Raw genomic sequence first — 22,470 nt, 5'->3', positions numbered from 1 at the left:
AGTTTTTTGCTATTGAATAGATCGAAGAGGATGGGATCATGTAACTCACCAGTGATACGTCATCTCTTGAGTTCCATTTGACAGCGTTGAGAAGCTTTGGTAATGAATTTGGTCGAACTTTACAGTATGACCTGAGGAAGGAACACCAACAGGGAGGGTTTGAAAGTACCAGCCTCTCTCTTGGCTGGTTTCATTGGCTATTGCTGATGAGATGCGGTCATGTCCTTTCACAACACTGGTCACAGGTGACAGAGCGGACAATGACAACGGATTGCTTTCGTCACAAATTTCAATTGAATAGCTTGCAACTTGACTTAAGCCTGGATGACTTGTGACGGACTTGCCAGGACTTGTGATGGACTCAAATACAAACGCACTGGTTTGTAATAACACCATAGTACATGCGAATGACCCTGTGAAGCCTATTAATGAGGTTTTTTCCAAAAGTTGACTTTGTCTCTATCGTCTGAGTCAGGCTTCAGTGTTACGAACGCAGCCCTCCGAGTTGAGACCCAAAGCTCAATTCCAACTTATTTACTGTGAACGAATATCCATTTGTCTACTGTGAGGCAACAGTTTGAAGAATGTTCATTTTGGTGACACAGTTGATATAAGCAATGGATTGTGGAGGTCCAGATGGAGCTGAAGACGGAGATGAAGACGTGATTTTTTTTATCACGACCAGTCTGGTACCCTAAGACAGTGATCCCCCTCTCCTTAACTTTTTACAACAGATCGTTGGTCAGGTAGCCACCACTGATCAGAACATGGCACAAGGCAGAGAAGCCATTCCGCTAAAATTGAACTGAGCTTCAAGTGTATTCAGAAATGAATAGATTACAGGATACTGGCTAGCACCTAGACTTCTCTTTCATTAGAAATGTCGGGGCAGGGAACCAGACTAGGGAGTTGGGGTTGTTGCATCTATACCCAGCAAGAAATGAGACCGAGGGGGTACCCCCCAACATGCCCAACCCCTATCCCCATTCCAGACTATTGTTCCTTACCACACCCCCCCCCCCAAGATGACTGAAAGGAATTCCCCAGATTCCTGCGAGACAATGACCAACACAAAGCAGGGGGGGTTATCTCCGTCTCATACCTTGCTGCATATGGTTGCATCTGTTCTGGCCAGGGCTTTGTATAGAGGGCGTACCGCCAACTTTGGGAACCAAAATGGATGTTCATTATGTGTACAGTATTACATGCGGCTACTGTGTGCTAGTTGTCCATGGGCAACACACAATCCTCCATTTTGGTTCCAACAATGGAGTCACTCATGTCACAATTCTTTCTATAAACAGCTCTGGTCCCGGCAGAGAAGAACAGTTTGTAAGTACCTGTATTTCCAGACCAACTCCTTGTCCTGCTCCGACATTTCGTGGAGCGTGTCTCGTCCGATGATCTCGTCCAATTGCTTGGCCTCCTCTAGGGTCGGCTCTTGAACTGGCTCCTGGGGGGGAGGGGAGACTTGGTTACGTAATGTAGTTAACCAGGCTTAAGTCTGCCTCAACCTGGGTCGAGACCTGCACTATCCGCTTTGAGCAGAAGCACCCCCTCGTCAGATGAAAAGAGCCGTGTTGGTGGGGAGCGCTCATTTTGTTGGTAGCAATGCGACTGTAACGCTTGCATTTCATGGTTGCTTCAGAACCAGCAAAGTGCAGTTCCCACCAAAGGAGCCTGCATTGCGAAGTGCAGTTTCCACCAAAGGAGCCTGCATTGCTAGGAAAGTTACGCTCTTACTTGGTTCCGCTCGGTGCAGATACAATACCACCAATGCCTATGCACACGCGACCGAGTACCAATTCTAGAATTCACAATATGTTTTGGTTTTTTTATAACGGGTTTTGCCCTTACCCAACGTATGTATTGATAAACACTGTATGCTCAGTACTTGTCCGAGAGCTTGCGAAAAAAGTCACAAGCTTACTTGGGTGGGACTCGAACCCACGACCTCCTGCTTACTAGTGCAGATGTCTTAACCACTCGACCACCAAGCTTGCCGTGGTCGGCTGGCCGGTCCGAGTCAGGTATAGCAGTATTAGCTGCGAACTATTTCAAGATGTATTTTTTTCTTTTTGCGTTGGGGAGATGTTAATTTATAACGGGTTTTGCCCTTACCCAACGTATGTATTAATAAACACTGTATGCTCAGTGCTTGTCCAAGAGCTTCCGAAAGAAAAAATTGTGTCACATATTACGACAGGGCAATCGACCTTTTCGTTTTACCCCTCCGCATCGTAACCCAGGAAATATGAAGGATCATTTGCACCCACGCGATTCGGCCTTGCCACAGCCACCGAGGTCTGGCGCCCCCTACTGACTGCGTCGCACACTGTCTTCCGTCAATGCATTCTGTCATCGCCTGTCTTTAAATGGGCATTTTAGTCTACGAACCCACTATTCAACAGTGGTGAAGCCCTATCAGATGTACATGTAACCTGTTTTCCCTCAGGACCCTGGGGGCAGAAGACAATCAGACATCCTAAGTTGTAGAGGTGGAAGGACAACCCTGGAAAAATACTGTGGGGAAAGCCAAGGGAATCTGGTGGGAACTGAAAACCCAATCCACCTGGGCTGGGGATGGGTGGAATTCGAAGCCCGGGTCGCCGAGGTGGAAGGCAAGGGAAGTGGGTCATTCCATGAGGTTGGGGCACCATCTGTGACGGTGTCCCTGTTACATCCCGAACTTTTACCACCTGTCATGACCTGTAGAGTAGGTCATTTACTCTGTAAAAATAACGAACACCTCTGTATTCAGCCTTGCAAGATGTATAACAATGTCAATTTGGAATCCACATTCAAGGAAATAGCTGTTCATTTTTACGGCACCCATGTAACAATTGACACCATCACAAATTGTGCCCCAGCCTCACGGAATGATTCAAGTACCACTGCCCCCCCCCACTTGACTCCTTTGAGGTCAGTATCTTGACTTACAAAGACCGGGCTGCACTCGTCGCCATACTGCACGTAGTTGGCGTGGTCGCTGATCTCCTGGAACTGGGGGAAGACCAGGCTGTACTTGTTGCGCTCGCATTCAAGCTCCAGGCAGGGCGCGTCCTTGTTGGGATTCGAACCCGTCTGGCCGAAGGGGTTGAGCAGCTCGTCGTGGCCCTGGGGGAGGGGCCAGAGGTAGAGGCGGAGACTCCCGGCCTGGAGGCGGTTGGTGTAATCAAAGAGGTTGACGTTGCCCCAGGCGATGCAGACGGACTGTAAACAAGAGAACAGACAGACAAAATGAATGTGAAATCATGCCCTTGGTCAAACTGACTTGCGGTGCCCCCCAAAAATCGACTGTGTATTGTTACCTGAAGGTTCTTTCTACCAATAAATAAAATCAGCCGGTTATATTGTATGAGTATCTTCGTGTAGCAAATCTCGTCTTTTCGCCGATTGTGTTTGGCGTGACATGTCGGGTCTGTTTTCTGATGACATATCACTCTCTGCGGTCACATGGTTATTGAAAAAAGTCAGCGATTGGACTGTCCATGAATGGGTACGCAGTAGCAGTCAGGATGTCGTGGTGGGTGTGGATGCAGTGTGTGAGCCGCGATGCAGCATGCACAAGGTTCCATGGCGGTGTTTGAAGAAATTTGGTGTTTTTTTTAACTGGCGTCACAAAAACGTTGAGATAAACGGACACAAGGCATATACTACGAAAGTTACGGTACATACATCTGCCAATACATGTAAACAAATTCCACATACATGACATACATGTCCATGTAGACACATGTATCTATAAATGTACATAAAAGTACATGTGCACATGTGCACTGCACATGTTGCGCATCCATCCAGTCGGTTACAGCGCTGTGCGGTTATAAGCCTCAATTCTGTTAGGTCTCCTTGAGAGCGCTACAACGGGTAATCTACTGTACATGAAATCTGGCCAGCAACCTATTTATTATGTGACATATAATGCATGCATTGAGTTGAAATTACTTAATCGTACAAACTCCATATGTTTTGTGTTTACCCTTGGGCCCAAATATTATGGCAGCAAAGTCCAACGGTGCTCAGAGATACGTGTACTCTCTGTATCACAGCTGATACACAAATGCCACTTTTGCTAATCTAGTCACTTGTTTGGCAAACAAGCATGTCTGACCTGACTGACTACTAAGTGCTTGACAGCTGACGATGTTTAATGGTGGTACCGTATTGCCTTCAAGAGGAGAAAGAAATATGTGACCTGCTCTGCCAAACGGTGTATTAAGTCCGTGCAATGCAAAAACGTATGATGGCCCATGTCCGTGTGCCGAGGGCTGAAAATAGTTGGAAATATTTTGAGGCCAATTGCTTGACCAGAGGAGTCTCTGTTGATAAGGAAAACCAAGAGAGTGTCTAATTTAAGTTTAACCCTCCTATGCTAAGCTACATTCTTGACCCAGTTGTCATGTCAGTCAAAATCAGTCAAATTTCCCAGATGTGCCTGTGTATTGGGGCAAATCAAGTGGAAGAAATTTTTGACTGTTTTTGATGGTTACAGCAGCAGGAGGTTTAATGTTTCTGTTCGTCATGTTTACAGGGCAATATCTCAAAAAGTATGTGTGATAACATGAAATTATATGAATATGCAAATGGCTCTAAAACGAAAAATGCCACTGGGATGAATTACATATCAAATGAAAGCTGAGGATGTGAGCAGTTTGATTATATACATGTACATGTACATAACTCAAATTCCAACAAATGTGACATAATATACCTTTTTGCAGAGCCGGTCACATTGTTCCCGGCAGTTTGCTAAGCGTGTGATAAGGTTACCAGTATAAAGGTTACCGGGTTACAGTGTGAAGCACACTATCAGTACCAGTGGCTGGTATCCTGCTGAGACATGATCAGTGACGAGTTTTTTCCTGCTTAACCACTTGACGAGGGTTTAACTTCACAACAAACGTCGTATTAAAAGAGATATTAATGCAAGATTCCAGCATGAAAGAAAGTGGCACTAATCAAATGTAGACATTCCTGTGTATAAAATGGATGAACCTGTTATGTAGTGTAAGCTACCATTGGCGTTCTCCATGGAAATACCAGTATATGAATATGCGTTGCAGTTGTTGCATGCCGTCAATACCAACCAGATTTCGGGTTGAAAAAGTCGTTAGGCAGGCACCGAATCCCGGTAGTGAGCAGCCCACGACCACGTGTCGTATCCGGGCCAAATCAGTACAACATGGTGGAACGCTCAGCACGAACTGTAAAGCGACGCAGCATGCTGGCTCATATTGTTCCGGACGACAAACGCAACCGACTAACGACTCGATTTCAAGTCCAGGGTTTCACTTCACAACAAACTTGTCCCAGGCACGGAATTATTTTTTCAGCAAAAAGTACCCACCTCCTTCTTTCCCTTGCGCTTGCTGGTGGAGCAGATGGAGACGCAGAGCCGGGCACTGCGGGGGATGTCGTGGACACGCAGCTCATAGGTCAGCCACTCGTTCCAGCGGGGGTTGGAACAGGGGACGTGCTCCGTCATGACCTGGGGGCACAGCGACTCAGAGCCGTGGTAGATCCCTGAACGCACATAAATCTGGAAGAAACCACATTTGTTTTCATCTCAACAATTCTAGGATTTCTGTTTAACTTATTTATGAGTTTAAGTTTTTACTTTTATATATTGTTTAATTCTTGTAGAGCTTTTCACGGTTGTCAATCCATTTGTAATTTGGTATTCTGCTGCAAATAATTTGAAAATAATGCACCATCATTGAATTTGAAAGTGCTGTTGTGACTAGAAATAACATGTGGGCTTATAGCAAGAAATTAGTTTGTGGCCAGAACTATTTCACATAGATATGTGTGTTAATCTTAGCCACAGCCTGTTGACTTAGACATGGCTTTACCCAATATTGTAGTCGAAACCTGCAAAACCAGTCACAAGACCAGTCACGGGACCAGTTACAAGACCAGTCACAAGATCAGACACATGACCAGTCACAAGACCAGTCACAAGAACAGACACATGACCAGTCACAAGACCAGACACATGACCAGTCACAAGACCAGACACATGACCAGTCACAAGACCGGTCACAGGATCAGACACGACACCAGTCACAACACAACAGTTTTGGAGACCCTGTTCTTCTTTCAGTCAAAAGACAAATTGACTCATAAGAAATACAATAATCAGATCTTTCAATGTGCAGCAAACACAGAGACATTCCACAAGCTAGTCACGGGAGACTGGTGACATGACCCATAAAGGTACATGTAAAGGTACAGGTACAGTGTATGTGAACAACTGAAATGAAGTTTCCCATCTATAAATTTGTCTGCAATTTGGCATTCTTTTCAAAATAAGCTGGCCATCATGTACCAACCTTGTCCAGTTCCTTGACGTTAACATACATTGCACAGTTGATCTTGACTTTGAACAAGTCCTTGACATCCCAGAGACACTTCGCCTGCAAGTTGTCCCGGGGGAGGGTGGGCGGAGCCCGCCTCATGTAGGAAGGGAGGGGGAAGGTGACGTCGGGCAGACTGTTGAGGACGCTCTCCCGCGACATCAGCATGAGCTGGGGTGTCTTCTTTCGGAGGATGCACTGGCGGATGTACTGCGGTGGAGACGAAACGAGAGAGAGGCGTAGCTTATTAAACGTGGCTGCAATGCAAAGCCTGTTTGGCGATTTCATCGTGCCGGTAATCCAGTGAAGAAAGGGGAAGTTTTTACACAGCAATGACAATCCTTTTCATGGGAACTAACCATGTGCTGGTGCAGAGTTATGGGTGCATTTTGGCACAGGAGACGCACGTTGTGCCTGACCAATTACATTTGAATGCATGGTTTCTACCGGTACTCCCCTTCCCAATTTTTCATGGTGAGAAAAAAGGTAGAAAGCCGAGGCATGTTTCAAATTTTCCCCAACAACCAAAATGTGTTTGAAAGAAACTGTAAAGACGAAAGTATGAAGGGGTGTCCAGAAATCTCCCCCCCTCCCACACACACCCTTTTTCAATTTCCATGCCTTGGCAATTTTCGGATTTAACTTTACGACATGTACATGTATGTACATGTACACGCATGCCACTGGCTGTTTTGACACTTACAGGCAACTACTGTAGTTTCCAACGATTAACTCTCGGCAAGAATGCATGCCATATGGAGCTTCTGTCGGCAAACCAACCATGCAAACTCGGCTGAAGAACACTGATGCCTAACGGCCCACGTAACGCTTAATCCGGCCCTGAAGACGGGGATTGGAAACAAACCTTAAACTGCGATATGGGGTAGTTGTCCATGATGTACTCGTCGCAGCCGCACACCTTGAGGACGTAGGTTCCCTTGTACTCCTCCACGCAGCGCTGCTGCTGGGCCGGCGTCAGGTCCATGCTCTCCGTCCGCTTGCGGATGGTCTCGGCGATGATGTCCTCCGGCTTGCAGTCGTGGGCGATCTTGCAGGTGTAGCTCTTGCCCGGCCCGCTGGAGGAGATGACCCAGATGCAGACGGTCACGCGACCTGCGGTGGACGGAGAGATGAGACATGGGGTTTTTTTTTACGGGATAGAGTTTCCAGGCCCGCAAGCTCTGCTGTTGATTGCTGGGAGATCTCTGAGATCCTTGGTGGCGGCAAACGTACTTGTACATGTACCAGTCCCATGTGACGAATCCAATATTGTGTGTGTCATTTTGAGCACAACCGTTTTAGTTCAAGCAACAGTGGACCAGTCCCGTGGGACTGGTTTGTTTGCAATCATCAAACACCTCAATGTCTCCCATTTTTTTCCTTTTTTGTTAGTTGCGATTAATTCAAAAAGTTGATTTTGTTTTCAATTTGGATAAAATCTGGTACACTGAGCTACCTGATTGCACATAAACATAACAATCTGAATTCCCCAGACGAAAGACACCGCTGCTATACCTCGTGATTCGGGGCAAGCTTTTGCATAGCGACCACCATCTCTGGAATTGACTGGTTCCTTGGTGCCCTTCTTATCCATTGACAACAGTGTATGGTTGCAAGGCGTCTCTTGTGTAACTAAGCAAAAGCTTGCCCCAAATCACGAGGTATAGCAACAGTGTCTTTGGAATGGAGAATTCAAATTAATATGTTCTTGTGAATTTACAGAGCTCATTGTACCAGAGTTTATTCAAATTTAACTCACAAAAGGCTTATTATAAGTTGAAGCAAATGGTCTGTCTTGAGATCATTTTTTTAGGATGATTACCAGCCACTTGTTCCTGGGCAAAATTACTCTATTTAGTGTCCATATTTCAAGCACGTGGCTTTGATTTTAAAAGATACCAGGCACATGGCTAATTCAAAAACCAAAATTTTCAGCACCCAATAATTCTGAAGGACTCCAAGTCTATGTGCTTTCAATATAAATGTACATGTATTATGTAGCTGGCTGTTTTTTGTTCTACAAGTTCACAGGAATGTCTGTGTACATGTAAATTTGTACACGTATACTGTACAAAGGTCAACGATTTGAATCTGGACAGCATAAATTCATACATGTGCATTTGATCAATGGAATGACTGTCCTCAAAAAAAAAATTAAACAAAGTTCTTCCTGTCTTTCTGTGCAGACTGCGATCTGGCAGTCATTCAAAGCAGAGACTCAAGGCAGTAGGAAGGATTCCATCTTCACCAGAGTCGAAGGAAGAGAACGGAGGACCAAATGTCATCTGCAGATGCGCAAGCATCAGTTGGTCAGAGCAGATTATTAGCGAGTGGAACAACACTTGTAACAACTTGTGATAGGAAAATCCACGGTTGCTGTTCATTTGGGGGAACAAAAACATGTTTACAACTCCCAGAAAATGTCACAGCGCTATCTAAGCTTCAATCAATAGTTTAGCCGACTGTTTGGCACCGTGCCAAGTTGCCAACCAGCTTCTGTTTTTAACGACCTGGCCAGCCAGAGATGCAATCTCGACTTGGAGGATTATTCAGGACTGACGCTAAAGACTGTGGGAGCAATCGTGACAGATCATCAGGGGAAAATTGGTCAGTAGGCTGTGGACAAAAAGGAAATCAGTTGTGTTCATGTGAAAACATTCTGCCAAATATACCATGTGATTTTGCCCAGTCTTTATACAAATGAAGTCAACTTTCCCTTCCACCTTTGAAAGGAAACAATTTTCTTGCGGGCATTTCCCCCCCCCCCAAAAAAAAATCTGTGCAAATTTAATTTACAATATCTACAAAATCTATGAATGAATCTGTTATTTGAAAATGAACTCCATTTTAAGACTGTTCCCTTTATCTCTTTCAGTTTCCTACAATGAATATTGCGGTGTTCAACAAATACAGAAGCAAGTCCTCACCAATCCGTGTTGTTCAGCGGTTATCTAAAGAACAATTATTGAAACTTTTTCAAGCAACGTACACAGCATAAGTATTCACTCAGCAGTTGTCTTTTCATTTGATTCATTCCAAATGATCACAAGTCCTAGAATTCAACTTAGTCTGTCAGGACAATGTTTTTTTTTGGGGGGGGGAAGGAGGAGGGGGAAGGGAAGTTTAGCCTTGTTATAAGCAGTGGAAGTCACATTTTTGAATGCACTTGTAGAGATGTACATGTATGAATGTAGTGTACATGTGCAGGCGTGGCATACATAGTGTGGACCTCTGCACAAAAGAAAGAAGTCCTCATAATGTAGGGTGTGGTGGCATTGTGTGGACTCGCACACGTCCACACAATGTTTTCCCCTCTTTGAAAAACAGTTTCAGAGGCATTTCAAAATGGGGTCAAGGTTATCCGTGGCAAAATGAAGAGGAACAGTCCAGGGAATCATCATCCAAAATCCAGCTCCAACGCCACTGTTTCACATCAGGAAATTAGGGACCGAGCGGTGCAGAAATCAATTTGCCTGCATAACGAACTACATGTACTAGTACATGTACATGTAAGTAAATGTACGAGTATGGTGCTAGGATGCGTGTAATCACATGTACTGTACGGGTCGGCATGTGTAGTATGACACCGGGACAATCTCATCCCATATGGGGCTCATCCTGCGTGAGTCTGTGCATCTGCGTGAACACGTCGATGTGTTTCGCCGCGGTTCTATCGACCGGTAATTCCAATTTTCTTCCTCAATGGTCTAGATTAATTTGAACCCCTGTCGGACACCTGCGTCCATGCTGGCATACGCAGTACTGTCGGCGGTTCAGCCGTAAGCCGGAGTACATGTACAGTGCAGTTTTGCTCGACCATAAGAATGTGCACGTATTGGTGATCATGATGTACTGTCATGTACAATGGTCAAAGACTTGGGTCTATATGGACTCTAATTTCAAAAAATGTTTCTCTTCATTTTTTTTTTTTTTTTTTTTTTTTAAACGAAGTGAGCAGCCGTTTTTAATTTGCTTTGTGTTGAAAGCATACCAGTACTTTCCAAGATTTTCTGGACTCCGTTACCAAAGCAACATTGGATATGTATGTAAAACTCTTTCTGAAGAAAGGAGCTTTCAAGCTCTCGGACAAGCACCGAGTATGCAGTGCTTGCGATGTACGTCGGGCAAATGGCAAAACCTGCAATTCAAATTAGCTTTGGTCCATTGTATGGATTTTACACAAGTTTACATGTACGCTGATGCACGTACATGTACGCTATATGAATTAATCCAAATATGTAAAAAATGCAACCAAATTTTCAACAACTGGGTGGGGAAAAAGAAAGTTGGCCGAGACTTGAAACTACATATGTACAAAATCTTACAACATTTTAAGTCACATTTAGTCAGCTTACATGAAGCATTTTCACTAGTTAAACCATTCCTCATATCCCCTCACGGGAAAAAAGGATTCACCATCATGGACAAATTTTAAATTGCTCGGGCAATTCCAAGTAATCCAGCTATACACATACAAGTACTTCATACTAATAGGTTACTTGGATATCACCACAGGCTGTTAGACAAGATTCTTCCCTCAAACCATTTTTCAAACTTTATTGGCCTGCCAGGACGTACGGTGTTATTTGTTTTCTCAACGAGCCAGTGCGTGCCCCCAATTACACAGGCGAGCGGGGCGCGTAGCCTGCGCGTGCCTCTTCCTTAGACCAATTAACGAGCGGTCCCTGACAGCTTGTTTGGTGAAGAGAAAAAAAAAATCAATCCCGTCCTTCCGTGACGGTGCAATAAAGAACACAATGTAAACTAATTGAACCATCATTCATGGGCCTAACATAATGTGCGAGCAGAATCCAGGCGGTGTATGGTAAGTCGCGTCAATACAGACATGGGCAATTTCTTGACAAGACTCGGTGGAGAATCTACATGTGCCATTTACACGAGAGGAGGGGGGGTTTGCACCAGGCATTAACGACGGGAGGCCCAATCCAAGGCAATCTGGAAAAACACAAGCACAAGCCAGGCATATTTTCCTGAGATTATGGAGTTCTACTGTACAAAAATACAAAGATGGTGGATGTTATTGATAAAACTATGATTTACATAATTCTTAAACATTTCTGGTACTGACACCAAGGCTTCCTCAAAAGCATCCTTGGACACTGTAGCTTGCAAGCCTGAAGAAACATGTAGCTCTAGCCTCTAGAGCAGATAATGAGAAGCAGTTACAATTTTAGTCCGTGGGAGGAAAAAACCCCGGAAGAAAAATTCTGGGTGAAACCTACGGAATCAAGTGCTGGTACAGAAAACCCAATTCAAGCGTCGACCAGACCAAGAATCAAATCCACGCCCAACAGGTGGAAGGCGATGAAAGAACTGCTACACCAAACTGACATCCCCCCCTCTTCCCAATTGCATTCTCAGGGAAAACCTCCTCTAATCTTGCACTCTAATTGAACTTTGGAGTGAACATTTTTTCGGGGGGGGGGGGAAGAAGTCGGCTCTATGTCCTCTTTCAATGTCTCCGTGGAGTGCAACCAAGGAAGCAGAAGATTGGCAAGGAATCTCAAGAGAGTATCAGTAAGTTGGACAGTGCATCAGGGGGCTACAGCAGGGGAACCGTCTGTTGTGATTGTGGAATCAAGGCTCTGGGGCTGTTGTGATGTTCACGAGGAGAGCAATTGGGGTCGAATGTCTCAGAGGGTTAAGTGTACATGTACCGTATCTGGAGCAAGAAATGAGATTTCACGCGTTGTTCTCCTGACACCCTCCTAAAAAATCAGGTCCTTAACACGAACTATTCACATAAATTGGTACACCTCTAAGAGTTTTCCTGGGAAAAAACAAATGTTGTAGTACTGCAGGCATATTAGAGAAAACAAAAAGAACGAAGCAATCCTTTCCAATCTTGTAACTTTATACCCCAGTATTTTGGTGACATTCCGAAGGGTCGTTTCAGCAACCTGCAAGTAAAGTCACAATGTTGGGTCTTGAACTGTGGTGGTCTCTTTGAAATCTACAGTTTTCACTCTTCAAAAACAAAACATTTAACCAGGGAATTCTGTCTCAGCATATTTTCCCCAAGCTCTTAAGCTCCCCATACCCAACATGCCCGGATGCTGAGTGAACGACAAGGGCTTTCAAATTTAATGATTCCGACGATTTCATTCTCTGCGAATCATTTCAGGGCTGACAGATTCTCCCAGTATGAGAAGTTCTCTTCTTTCTCGTCACGTTGCAGCTGAAGAGAAAAAACACATCGAGTCTTTTTCCCACCGGAAAGCCACGGGGAGTCCAAAACCCGGGAAAAACCAGGGAATCCTTTGGGCATCGCGTCGTCAATTATTAGACGGGGAAAAAAAATGAAAGGAAATGAAAGTAGAAGAACGCCGTTGGCATCAAAGAGTCTTTCCTCCCATATGAGAAATTTCAGACAGCCACAATATTAAAGTTGACATATTCAGAGCAATAACGTTCATTGTTCATGTATGTATCTTATCCATATTTATGAATATGTAAATTTTTTCTCCTTTTATTTTTTCCCGCAGCACACGCAAGTGCAAAGATATGCCCATGTGACAAAAATATTGTGCAATGTTTATACCAAATTCAAACTACTCGTAGGCTATGTACATTTTTTTGGTGAGGAAAAATTGTAAGGACCACTTTTATATCAGAAAAACTGTTCCTCTTTTTCCATTCCTTTTTTTTCCATCCAACTAGTAGTCTAAAGCAATGATTCAATTTTGTTTGCTCTAAGTCTATTTTGGTGGTTCAAATTTCTTTGAAACCGTGTTTAATTTTTTTGGTGCTATATTCAACTACCATCAATAAAATACATGCACTCTGTTCGGTAAATATGCATCTTGACAAACTACCAGTAGAAAACATCGTCAATAAGAACAAAAAACCCTCAAAGCTTCGGTTGATTGCCCTGCCAATAAAAGCATAGCACTGGTTTAACAGTTTAATGACCGATCCTCTGAATCTGCTTCAGGTTACAAGCTATATGCAAACAGGCCCCGGATAGAAATACACCACATGACTGGCACGATTTGTGGGCTGTCAAACGTGCCGACTATTACAAGCATTTTCTGGCCTGTGAACTGGCGGGCTCGTAAAGAGGGACAGGCGGAACACCACAACTGGACTGCCGGCCTGTACTGTACTGGTATTTCGGATAAATCTGGGCAAAAGTGGGACCCTCCAAACGGGTTTAGTTTGCAACGGAGTGTAGGAATCTTTTTAATGGTGATGGGCTTAAGGATTATTTTCAGGGGTTTATCATCTATGGGGGGAAACGTCTTCCCAAAGTTACTGGTTTGCCCACCAAAAGTTGCACAGAAAATAAAAGATGAGGACTTATTTTTAATTGAGTATGTGTTTGAAACACGTTGGAGGGCCATATTTTTAATATCAACACGAATTTGCTCAAGTGCAGAAATACACTGGTGAAAAAAAAAAATCACTGTTGCCTATGGCATTAATTTACTGATCTGCAAGCCGCAAACTTGACTGACCCCTGACTGACCCCTGAGGATGGAGTAGATCTGCGGTGTAAATAACCTCAGATGGTATAACAGGGACTGCTCTAAGGGGAGGGGAGGAACAGCTGTCAAATGAATGCTGACGTCCAGACAGCCGAGGTTCACCGGTAAACAACATCCACAGACCCGGCATCCTGGCAAATTCCGAGGTGTACGCATGCTGCTCGAGCTGCTCGAAACAGCCCCAGAGCTTAAGGGTCTCCGTGACCTCGTGATTAGGAAGAAACAACGAGCGACTTCATATGGGCGCTGGTATATAGACTAAGGATCAATTTGTTTCTCTTTTTCTTTTAAAGTTACATGTATTTGTCCCTGCTGACAGGTGTAAACTTCATTTTTTTTGGGTGGGGGGAGGGAACTGAATCTGTTTCAACACCAATAAAACAGCAGAACAGTTACGGATGTGCAAGCAGTTGCTCGTTCAGGGAGTGAGGAATACCAAACATCACTGTACTGTAAGTTTTGCTTCAAACACTGAGAAGAACTTAACACTTTAACTCTAACCGCCTAGGCCCTTTTGGCTAAGATACATCCTCAATCCTTCAAAATCCTCCAACGGCCCCATGAAAAAATTGGGGACAGCCTCAATCCACCAAAATACTCTGGTTTTTCTTGCACGTATAATCAGTGGAGGAGTGCCCACTGCCTCAATCCTTCAAAATCCTCCGCCAATTCCTCTCAAGATGTTGAGGCAGTGCGGACGGTATCCTGCACTAGTACAGGAGGGTTTCACATGGTGGGCATGAATTCATGCGCGGCTGAACGTAAACAGCACAAGGTCTGACCCACAACCTTGAGACAACGCATCCTTTTGCAATGAGCAATGCAATTTTGCCATGCGGCCTCAATCCTCCACAATCCTTCAAAACCGCTCGGAGGATTTTGAAGGATTGAGGGTGGTTAGGGTTGATTCCATAAAGTGTATACATGTATGTACATGTACATGCATATTTGGACCTTGGAAGCACCGTGCCTAACAAGGGAAGGTAAAGACCTAAGGTTTCTGGGTAAAAAAGGGTTGGTTACATGTACATTTCACAAGCTGCCCTTGCAAAAGAATTTGACTTCCTTTGTGGAAAACAACCCACAATACCGTCATCCTTGTTTGCAGTGACAAAACAACTGACTGGGCGTGTTGCTAGGGCAACAGACGGCAGCGTGCCAGGTGAACTTTACACAAAATGAAAGTGTTGAATATCGACCACGTCTTCTCGGAGAACTGTACAACTGGGTACGTGTGCATGTGCGTATGCTTCTCATCAGTGAGCAATTTCACATGAACACCCACGGTCTGCAACCTGGTAGCCTTCAAGAAAAATTGCTGCTGGTCGTCCACGCTTGAGCTTGCCAGCCAAAATTGCCATCAACATTTCTGGCCCAGATGCCAACTACTTTTCTCATCTCGTTCAGTGGGGGGGGGGAGGGATCCAGAAAACAAACACCATTATCCAGATCAATACGGGTAGGTATATAGAGAGGAAAAACCAAATCCCAAAGGAGTGCAGTCTTTGTAACGCAAGAGGTGTTTGTTGAAGGGCTGTGTCCTCAGGCTCCTTGCGAGACAACGTGTCCCGTACATCAATATGAGCAGGTTGGAAATGAAACATCAGACACCATCAGACACGAGGGGGGGGGGGTCCCTGCTTACACAGATGGGACCAAAGCATCGCAGAACTACATGTATTAATGAGACATTGCAGACGGGATGTCATTCCGTTCATTTTCGCTCTGAGAGCTCTCACTGAAACGTACACATGTACTTGTACATGTGGGTCTACCAGCACATGACAAAGTGTAGGGGGAAAAAAATCGGTTTGTACCTATACGTGTGTGCGTTTTGGTCCAATTATGCACTGTGACCCTTGCCTCATCTGTGTGAAAGGCCTACAAGGAATGAAACTTTGAAAATGCAAAACAAAAACAAAAAAAACTTGACCCAAGAAAAAAAATCAGAGCCAAACATCCAAATTGAGGAATAAAATCCCCCAAATCTCACTGTACAGATAATTAAAAGCCTAATGAAATCCATTTCTTTATGTGCGTATAAGTAATTTTTTAATTTGGATAATTTGGGAACATACTGGTTTTCTTTTCCACACAATGCAATGCGAGACAAAACAGTACATGAATTATAGTTCCGTAGATATGGTACAAATTACACAAGATTAAGTTCCTACCCTTTCCAGGAAACTGCTATTTTTGTTGACTGATGAAATGCCATTCTAGTTAAACGTAGCACTTATGTACATTAAGCGCATGATATCACACTTAGACATGCGATACAAGTTTATATATAGAATGGTATACCAGTGCATCACTGTTCCGGAAGGCAAAAAAATTAGGCCTAATCCTTTGTTACCCTCCAAACATGACTACACCGTAAATCTACATTTGGGTTGGAGGGCATTTCTACAAAGGCTGCGGAAAAGTCTTTATTTTGTTCAGATGTTTTTTTCTTTCTCTTCTACCCCTTGGTACAGGGCTTTTGTGGGAAGGACTTGCATCACTCTCCTAACGTGCATTTCCAACAAATTTGGCCTATAAATCTATAATTTGTTTTGTTTGTTGGGGTGTTGGGTTGTTGGGGTGTTTGTTTGTTTGTTTGTTGGGGTGTTTGTTTGTTTGTTTGTTTGTTGGGTTGTTGGGTTTGTATGTTTGTTTGTTAGTCAGGGTGATGGGTTGTTTGTTTGTTTGTTAGTCAGGTTGATGGGTTGTTTGTTTGTTTGTTGGGGTGTTTGTTTGTTTGTTGGGGTGTTGGGGGTGTTTGTTTGTTTGTTTGTTTGTTTTTGTTTGTTTGTTTAGGGTGTTTGTTTTATTTCCTTCTTCCCAGATTGGACACTTACCCCTGTCCAGCTTCTGCATGATGTGCTTGGGCAATTCGGGTGAGATGTAGGTGTTGGGCGGGTAGACGTACATGGCGTGCTCCGCCTTGCCTTGCCTCTCCCGTTCCTCCACCACCTCCTTGCAGAGCGTCAGGATGTTGCGACGGAAGTCCACCACCTCGGGGTCCTTCATGGAGTCAAACTCCGTCACGGGCATGCCAATGGCCGTGCCTGGAAAAATCAATTCAGTGTTGTGATCATGGGCTTGACAGGGGGTTGGAAGGAGGAAAACTTGTACCAATGGAAGAAAAACTGAAATATTAAAAAGAAAATATGGAAACGAAATAAAAACAGAAGAGAAGAACGGTGATAAAAATCAAGACGTTTTTTGGAAAATATTGAAATTAATGGTTTATCAGTTCCTTAATGAGTGCTCACCCCTCCCCCAGAAATATGCTCCTCCCCTTCTCCAGAAATCCCCCCCCCAAAGGAATGTCTTGTCCCTCTTCCTTTCCCCGCCCCCAACAACAAAAATGTCCAAGCAACACACGTGGTCGTAACCGAGTCATTTTTCTAAGAATCAAATTGAGTCGCAAGCCATGTTCCCCGACAAATCACAAATCCATTCTCATTCTTCCAAGGCCAAGATGCAAGTCGTTCCTTCGACAGGGCTAGTCACTGCCTCTTTATTTAAAGGCAATTAGGGTTTTCATGCTGAGGCACCTTACTGTTGTTACTATGAACAAAATCAGTGACAGCAGCTCGAGTACATTTCTTATAGAAGGACCGAACTAAAACAGATCTGCCTGTAAGTTTTCCCACCTACCCTATTCTGGCACTGCCCCAAACTGGGGGGGGGGGGCTGGCAGGAGGGCAGATTTCTAGGGTAAACGTGACACTGACAACTTCACGAAACATCCTGGACTGTGTAACCCAGTGCAATACCGCATTAGTTGCCAGTAAGCAGAGTGGTGTTCATTTCATTTGAAAAAAAAAAGGCTACCTGACCTTGCTTGCTGTTACATATATAACCAATTTACGCTCGGCTGCACGATGACTCAGCACGAAAAAAGTGTGGGAAATGGTTTTTCCAAACTTACTTTCAGATGTCATGTATTTCTGGAAACAGAACTACATGTGCATGCATTTCAGGCAGTGGGCATAATGTCAAGTTGATTTCTTTTGCTTGCTTGAGTGCTTCCTTGGTTTGTCTGTGTTTGTTTATTTTGTTGGTTGGTTGCTTGTTCAGTTGGTTATTTGTTTTCTGCGTTCTGGGTCATTCCGTGAGGTTGGGGCACAATTTGTGAAGGTGTCAATTGTTACATGGGTTCTGTAAAAACGAACAGCTATTTCCCTGTATGTGGATTCCAAAGTGACATCGTTATACATCTTGCAAGGCCAAACACAAAGGTGGGTTATTTTTACAGAGTAAGGGAACTGCTCTACAGGTCATGACAGGTGGTAAAAGTTACCATGTAACAAAGACACCGTCACAAATTGGGTCCCAACCTCATGGAATGACCCACTTCCCTTGCCTCTGGTCTCTTTTCTGTATTTTGAAAACAAAAATGAATGTCACTTGGTAGACGATCAAGTTGCAAAGAACACGCTGCATATCAAGCAGAGTCAGGAAATAATGGCTGGCATTGAACTTCCTACTGTGGTTGTTTTTAGATCTTCTTCAGGAAATTAAAAAAATGCTGATTCCATGGAAAAACACAAAAAGGAAGGTCATATGCCAGGTGTTCAGGGCACGTACCTATTTCGTAGTTCAGCATTTTCTCTTCCCGGTTCCCTGCTGGTTCCACGACCTTCAACCAGGGCTGGAAGAGCCGTAGATCACAGAGCCGCCGGCCCTCATCATAGAACTCCTCCCGCTCGGCGTCCTGGGTGATGGTGACGAAGATGTAGGAGGAGGCATCGCCCAGCCGGTTGGCCAGGGGCAGCTTCCGGGCCTCCCGCCACAGCAGTGCCTTGACGTTTTCCAGGGTGGCCTCCCGGACGCACTCCAGGGGCACGATTATCCCCGTGGGCAGGAGGCATTCGATGTTGATCTTGGCTGGCATGAAGTGGGAGCCCCATAGCTCGCCCGAGGACGGCGGCATTTTTTTGGTTTCACTTCTGCTTTCAACAAAACGTCATTCACAATTCACAAAAAAAAAGGTCTCTTCCTGCAGGGAAGGTACATGCATCTGAGAAGAGTTTGCGCTACCTCATTCCAGCTTCTAACAGGCTGCTCTCTCTCATTTTGTCAGCAAAAGGAGGCACTGTTAAATTATGCACTGTTCATGTACAGAATACGTGTATGTGGCAAGGTGTCCTCCCACGTTACTCCTTACTTCAGTGGTTTGATAAGATCATTATCTTACGTACATACAGGTGCAATAAATTCACCACTGGACACTCCTTTCAAACTCTGCTGCAAGTGCCAAGTGGGAGAAACTAAGTTTCAACAAAGACCAGAAATAGGGCATTGATTTCCTGGCAAGCGGTTGTGTCTGGGGTTACTCGTCCAATGTGGCTACCAGTTTGTCAACAGGCTACTGTGAAAGTCTTTCTTCTGCAATAGGGGTAGGCCAACGTACACACACAGCTGGGTCAAAAGACGGCATTGATTCTAGCAAGTTCACATGTTCTGTAACCACTTTGCAATCAGATTCAAAGAATACCGATATTCCACCCAAGTTGGCTACTCTGTCAGTGTGTGAACTTTGAAAGGTCGGTCTCGCAGTCAGATTTCTTCTGCCGAGGATAGAGTTTCTCTAGCACACTCAGGACCGGAAAACAGTTCTCGGAATATTAGAAATTCTCATTACTCTTCTCCACTTCCTTTGCGGCAATATCTCTGGAGGCTACCACGGCACTTGTACATGTAGATCCTGCTGTTTGGAACACGGTGTACGACCTTCTCCAGTTTCCTGAAACCAATCTTCACTGTGCACTGCAATCTAAACAAACGACACTTGTGTTCGTTTCTCTCCAATTTAACTCAACCATAGAGGAGAGAAAAGAGAGTCCAGCAATTTGCAGAGAGCCAGCCTCGGCTCGTCGACGCCACCGATAGGAGTTCAGCCAGTGATCGCAGAAATTCACCGTGGGATGATGAGTCCAAGTCCGATCTCTCTTCGTTTTTTTTTTTGGGGGGGTCTCAGGGGTCTAATTTATGGTACGGTTGGCATTTGCAGAACATTTCATTCATCAACCCTCTTCGTCGTGGGTCCTCTTTCATAAGCAGCCAGCCGGGTGTGGCCTGTGTACATAAAACAATCCAGACAGGGTGATCAGCATACCAAAGGTTCGTGCGCAATTCTGAGCCGTTTATCATGTACATGTCGTTGCAACTCCGTGACAGTGACGGCAAAAGATGAACCTCTGGAAATATTGCTAACAAATAATGATCAACAAGGATGGATCCATCTTGGGACCAGACTAACTTCAATAAACCATGAGTCAACAAGTGAAATAAAAGTGAATTTTTCTGGCTTGAACCACTGTGACGAAGAGGAACTAGAGCAGATTTTTGGTGGTCATACTTTTTATGAAACATTTTCAGCATGGAACACTGTACTAGTTTTGAGTCGTGGTAAGATTTCTGTCACTTTTCATTTGAATTTGCTTGAAACAAGCCTCCATAGTGCAATTTTTCTCACATAAAACAGAGGAAAATTATCCCTGTCTTTTCATGAATTTTGCATTCGAATATTCAAGTTCGAAAACAGTATTCAAATATTTGATAAACGATCAAATATTAGGATATTCGGCACAGCCCTAAGTATCACAAATTCCATCATTATTATCAGTGTTTATTTCGAAGAGCTTTCATTTTTTGCACTGGTTTATTTATCTTTTTAGTTCATTTGTTTCATCCCTTATCAACATGATCAATTTATTTATTTAATTCATTGATACATGCATGTTAATTCATCCATTCATTCAGGTATGCAATTTCATGCATTCCTCCCCACACACATTTTGAATATTGTGTTTCAGAGAAAATGATCAATGTTGTGCACTGTTGTGAAGAAAAAAAGTGATGTCGAATAACAACCGACAATGACAGATCCCGGTAGCATGGCCCTACCGGTATCTTACCGTGTGTGTCAGATACAAGCAACGGCAATGATGGATGACGCCATCCTGTTAATAATCAACCCCAATAGGAATCGTGACTTTCTAAATGAGGAGACGTCAGATGTGTTTTTGTACCACGTCCCTAATTGGAAGGGCTCGTCATGTCAGACAGGTTGTAGCAAAATTACCCAAGGGAGGAACAGTCTAGAATTATTTTAATTACAGGTTCTTGCCCTTATCCAATGTATATTTTTATAAACACTGTATGCTCAGTGCTTGTCCGAGAGCTTGAGGAAAACTTCACAAGCTTACTCGGGTGGGACTCGAACCCACAACCTCCTGCTTACTAGTACAGACATCTTAACCTCTCAACCACTGAGCTTGCCGTGGTCGGCTGGCCAGTCCGAGTCAGATGTACGTGAAGTAGCGGGTACCACAAACTATTTCGAGACTTACCTTGCGTCAGGGTGATGTGAATTTTACGTACAGGTTTTTGCCCTCACCTGACGAAAAATTCACAAGCTTACAAGCGCAACCTTTTTTGCAAGCTGTGGAACAAACACCGAGTACACAGTCTACATGTTTATGGCCTAGATACGTCTGGTAAGGGCAAAAGCCTGCAACTAAAATTCACATCTCCCTGACACTAAGTACATATACATCTTGAAAACGTCGAAAAGTAGGAATCTTAATTTGCTGCATGCCAACATGAATGACAACGATCCAGAACTTTTATTTCTAGTGGACAGAAAATCTTGGCTCATGCATATGAAGGTCCACTCATTAATTTTTGTACATATTTGAACTTGTCCAATGTTAAACCACTTGGCATGTTGGAACTGGATTATGTATAATTAAAAGCACTGCAGAGGTCCCTACCTGAAGAACTTGAGTTCCATTGATGCCTGCGGAACTTTGTATCAACCTTATTTCACTCTAAATCTTGGACTTTCGACATGTACCATGTAAGGTACATTTACAATGTACTAGCACGATACTTGGTGGCACAATTATCAGGAGGGAAGATTTTCATCACGCATTTGATCCCTTTTCAATTAAGGTTTCAATTAATTGAAAGGCATTTAATACAATTTCTTTTTGCATAAGGTTTAATCAATGCTATTAATAATATAAAACTGGAATCTATCTAAAGATCCTCTAAAACATTTAGTGAAAGTACAACACAGTATCATGCAAAGATACATGTACTTAAATTCAGTTACGACAATGTGTCGAACCTTGGGCATGGGGAATCAAATCCAAGTCATTCACTCCTTATATTTTTTTCCAAAAAAAAAAATGCACACTAAAAATGTATTTATATCCTTTGTTTTACATAACAAATATGTTGTTGCTGGAAATTAATTCACTTTCTCATCCTGATTTGCGACTATGGGGAATTTCTTTCAAGGGGAAATCAAGTCCAAATTTCACTAGGGACAAGTCTCATCTCACGAATGTGAAGTCACAATCACAATGGATACAGAACAAGGGAAAGTTTTATCACAATTAAAAAAAAAAACGACAGGCTGGCTGGGAAAGAATTCCATTGAGACCACACTTGTTGGGCTGTGCACAACAAACACTACATTGTACGATTGATCTGAAAAATTCTCAGTGTTTCTAAGTCAAAACCTCAATATTTTCACTAGGGTCTACTGAATTTGACTTTTTGGGGAAATGTTATTGCTTTCAGGTGGGTACTGGGTCACT

At 43.8% G+C, this 22,470-nt stretch overlaps 2 protein-coding genes across 2 annotated transcripts in view; both read right to left on the bottom strand.

Annotated features, from left to right (window-relative positions):
• The window catches only part of pik3ca (phosphatidylinositol-4,5-bisphosphate 3-kinase catalytic subunit alpha), a 61,103-nt gene that overhangs the window by 37,162 nt on the left and 1,471 nt on the right, over nucleotides 1-22,470 (bottom strand).
• On the bottom strand, nucleotides 1,295-18,791 carry LOC147796391 (phosphatidylinositol 4,5-bisphosphate 3-kinase catalytic subunit alpha isoform-like). Its single transcript, XM_087147579.1, has 7 exons — nucleotides 18,446-18,791; nucleotides 16,708-16,917; nucleotides 7,225-7,472; nucleotides 6,336-6,569; nucleotides 5,351-5,542; nucleotides 2,941-3,213; nucleotides 1,295-1,453 (listed from the first exon to the last, which is right to left on the bottom strand). Exons 1-7 carry the CDS (start codon nucleotides 18,789-18,791, stop codon nucleotides 1,295-1,297), a joined length of 1,662 nt encoding a protein of 553 aa, XP_087003705.1.

Source organism: Acanthaster planci, linkage group LG16, assembly GCF_054643075.1.
Source record: "Acanthaster planci isolate LZ-2023a linkage group LG16, COTS_SCS, whole genome shotgun sequence".
NCBI classification, from domain to species: domain Eukaryota; kingdom Metazoa; phylum Echinodermata; class Asteroidea; order Valvatida; family Acanthasteridae; genus Acanthaster; species Acanthaster planci.
Note: the sequence above shows the minus strand (reverse complement) of the source record. Positions and strands in the feature narration are given on the sequence as shown.

What these genes read in the sequence shown, in the direction of transcription:
- LOC147796391 (XM_087147579.1), bottom strand. Translation starts at nt 18,791, where the DNA reads ATGCCGCCGTCCTCGGGCGAGCTATGGGGCTCCCACTTCATGCCAGCC. An exon ending in AATGCTGAACTACGAAATAG is followed by an intron (nt 16,918 to 18,445) that starts GTACGTGCCCTG and finishes TGATTTTTCCAG; the next exon opens with GCACGGCCATTGGCATGCCC. An exon ending in ACGTCAAGGAACTGGACAAG is followed by an intron (nt 5,543 to 6,335) that starts GTTGGTACATGA and finishes GGTTTCTTCCAG; the next exon opens with ATTTATGTGCGTTCAGGGAT.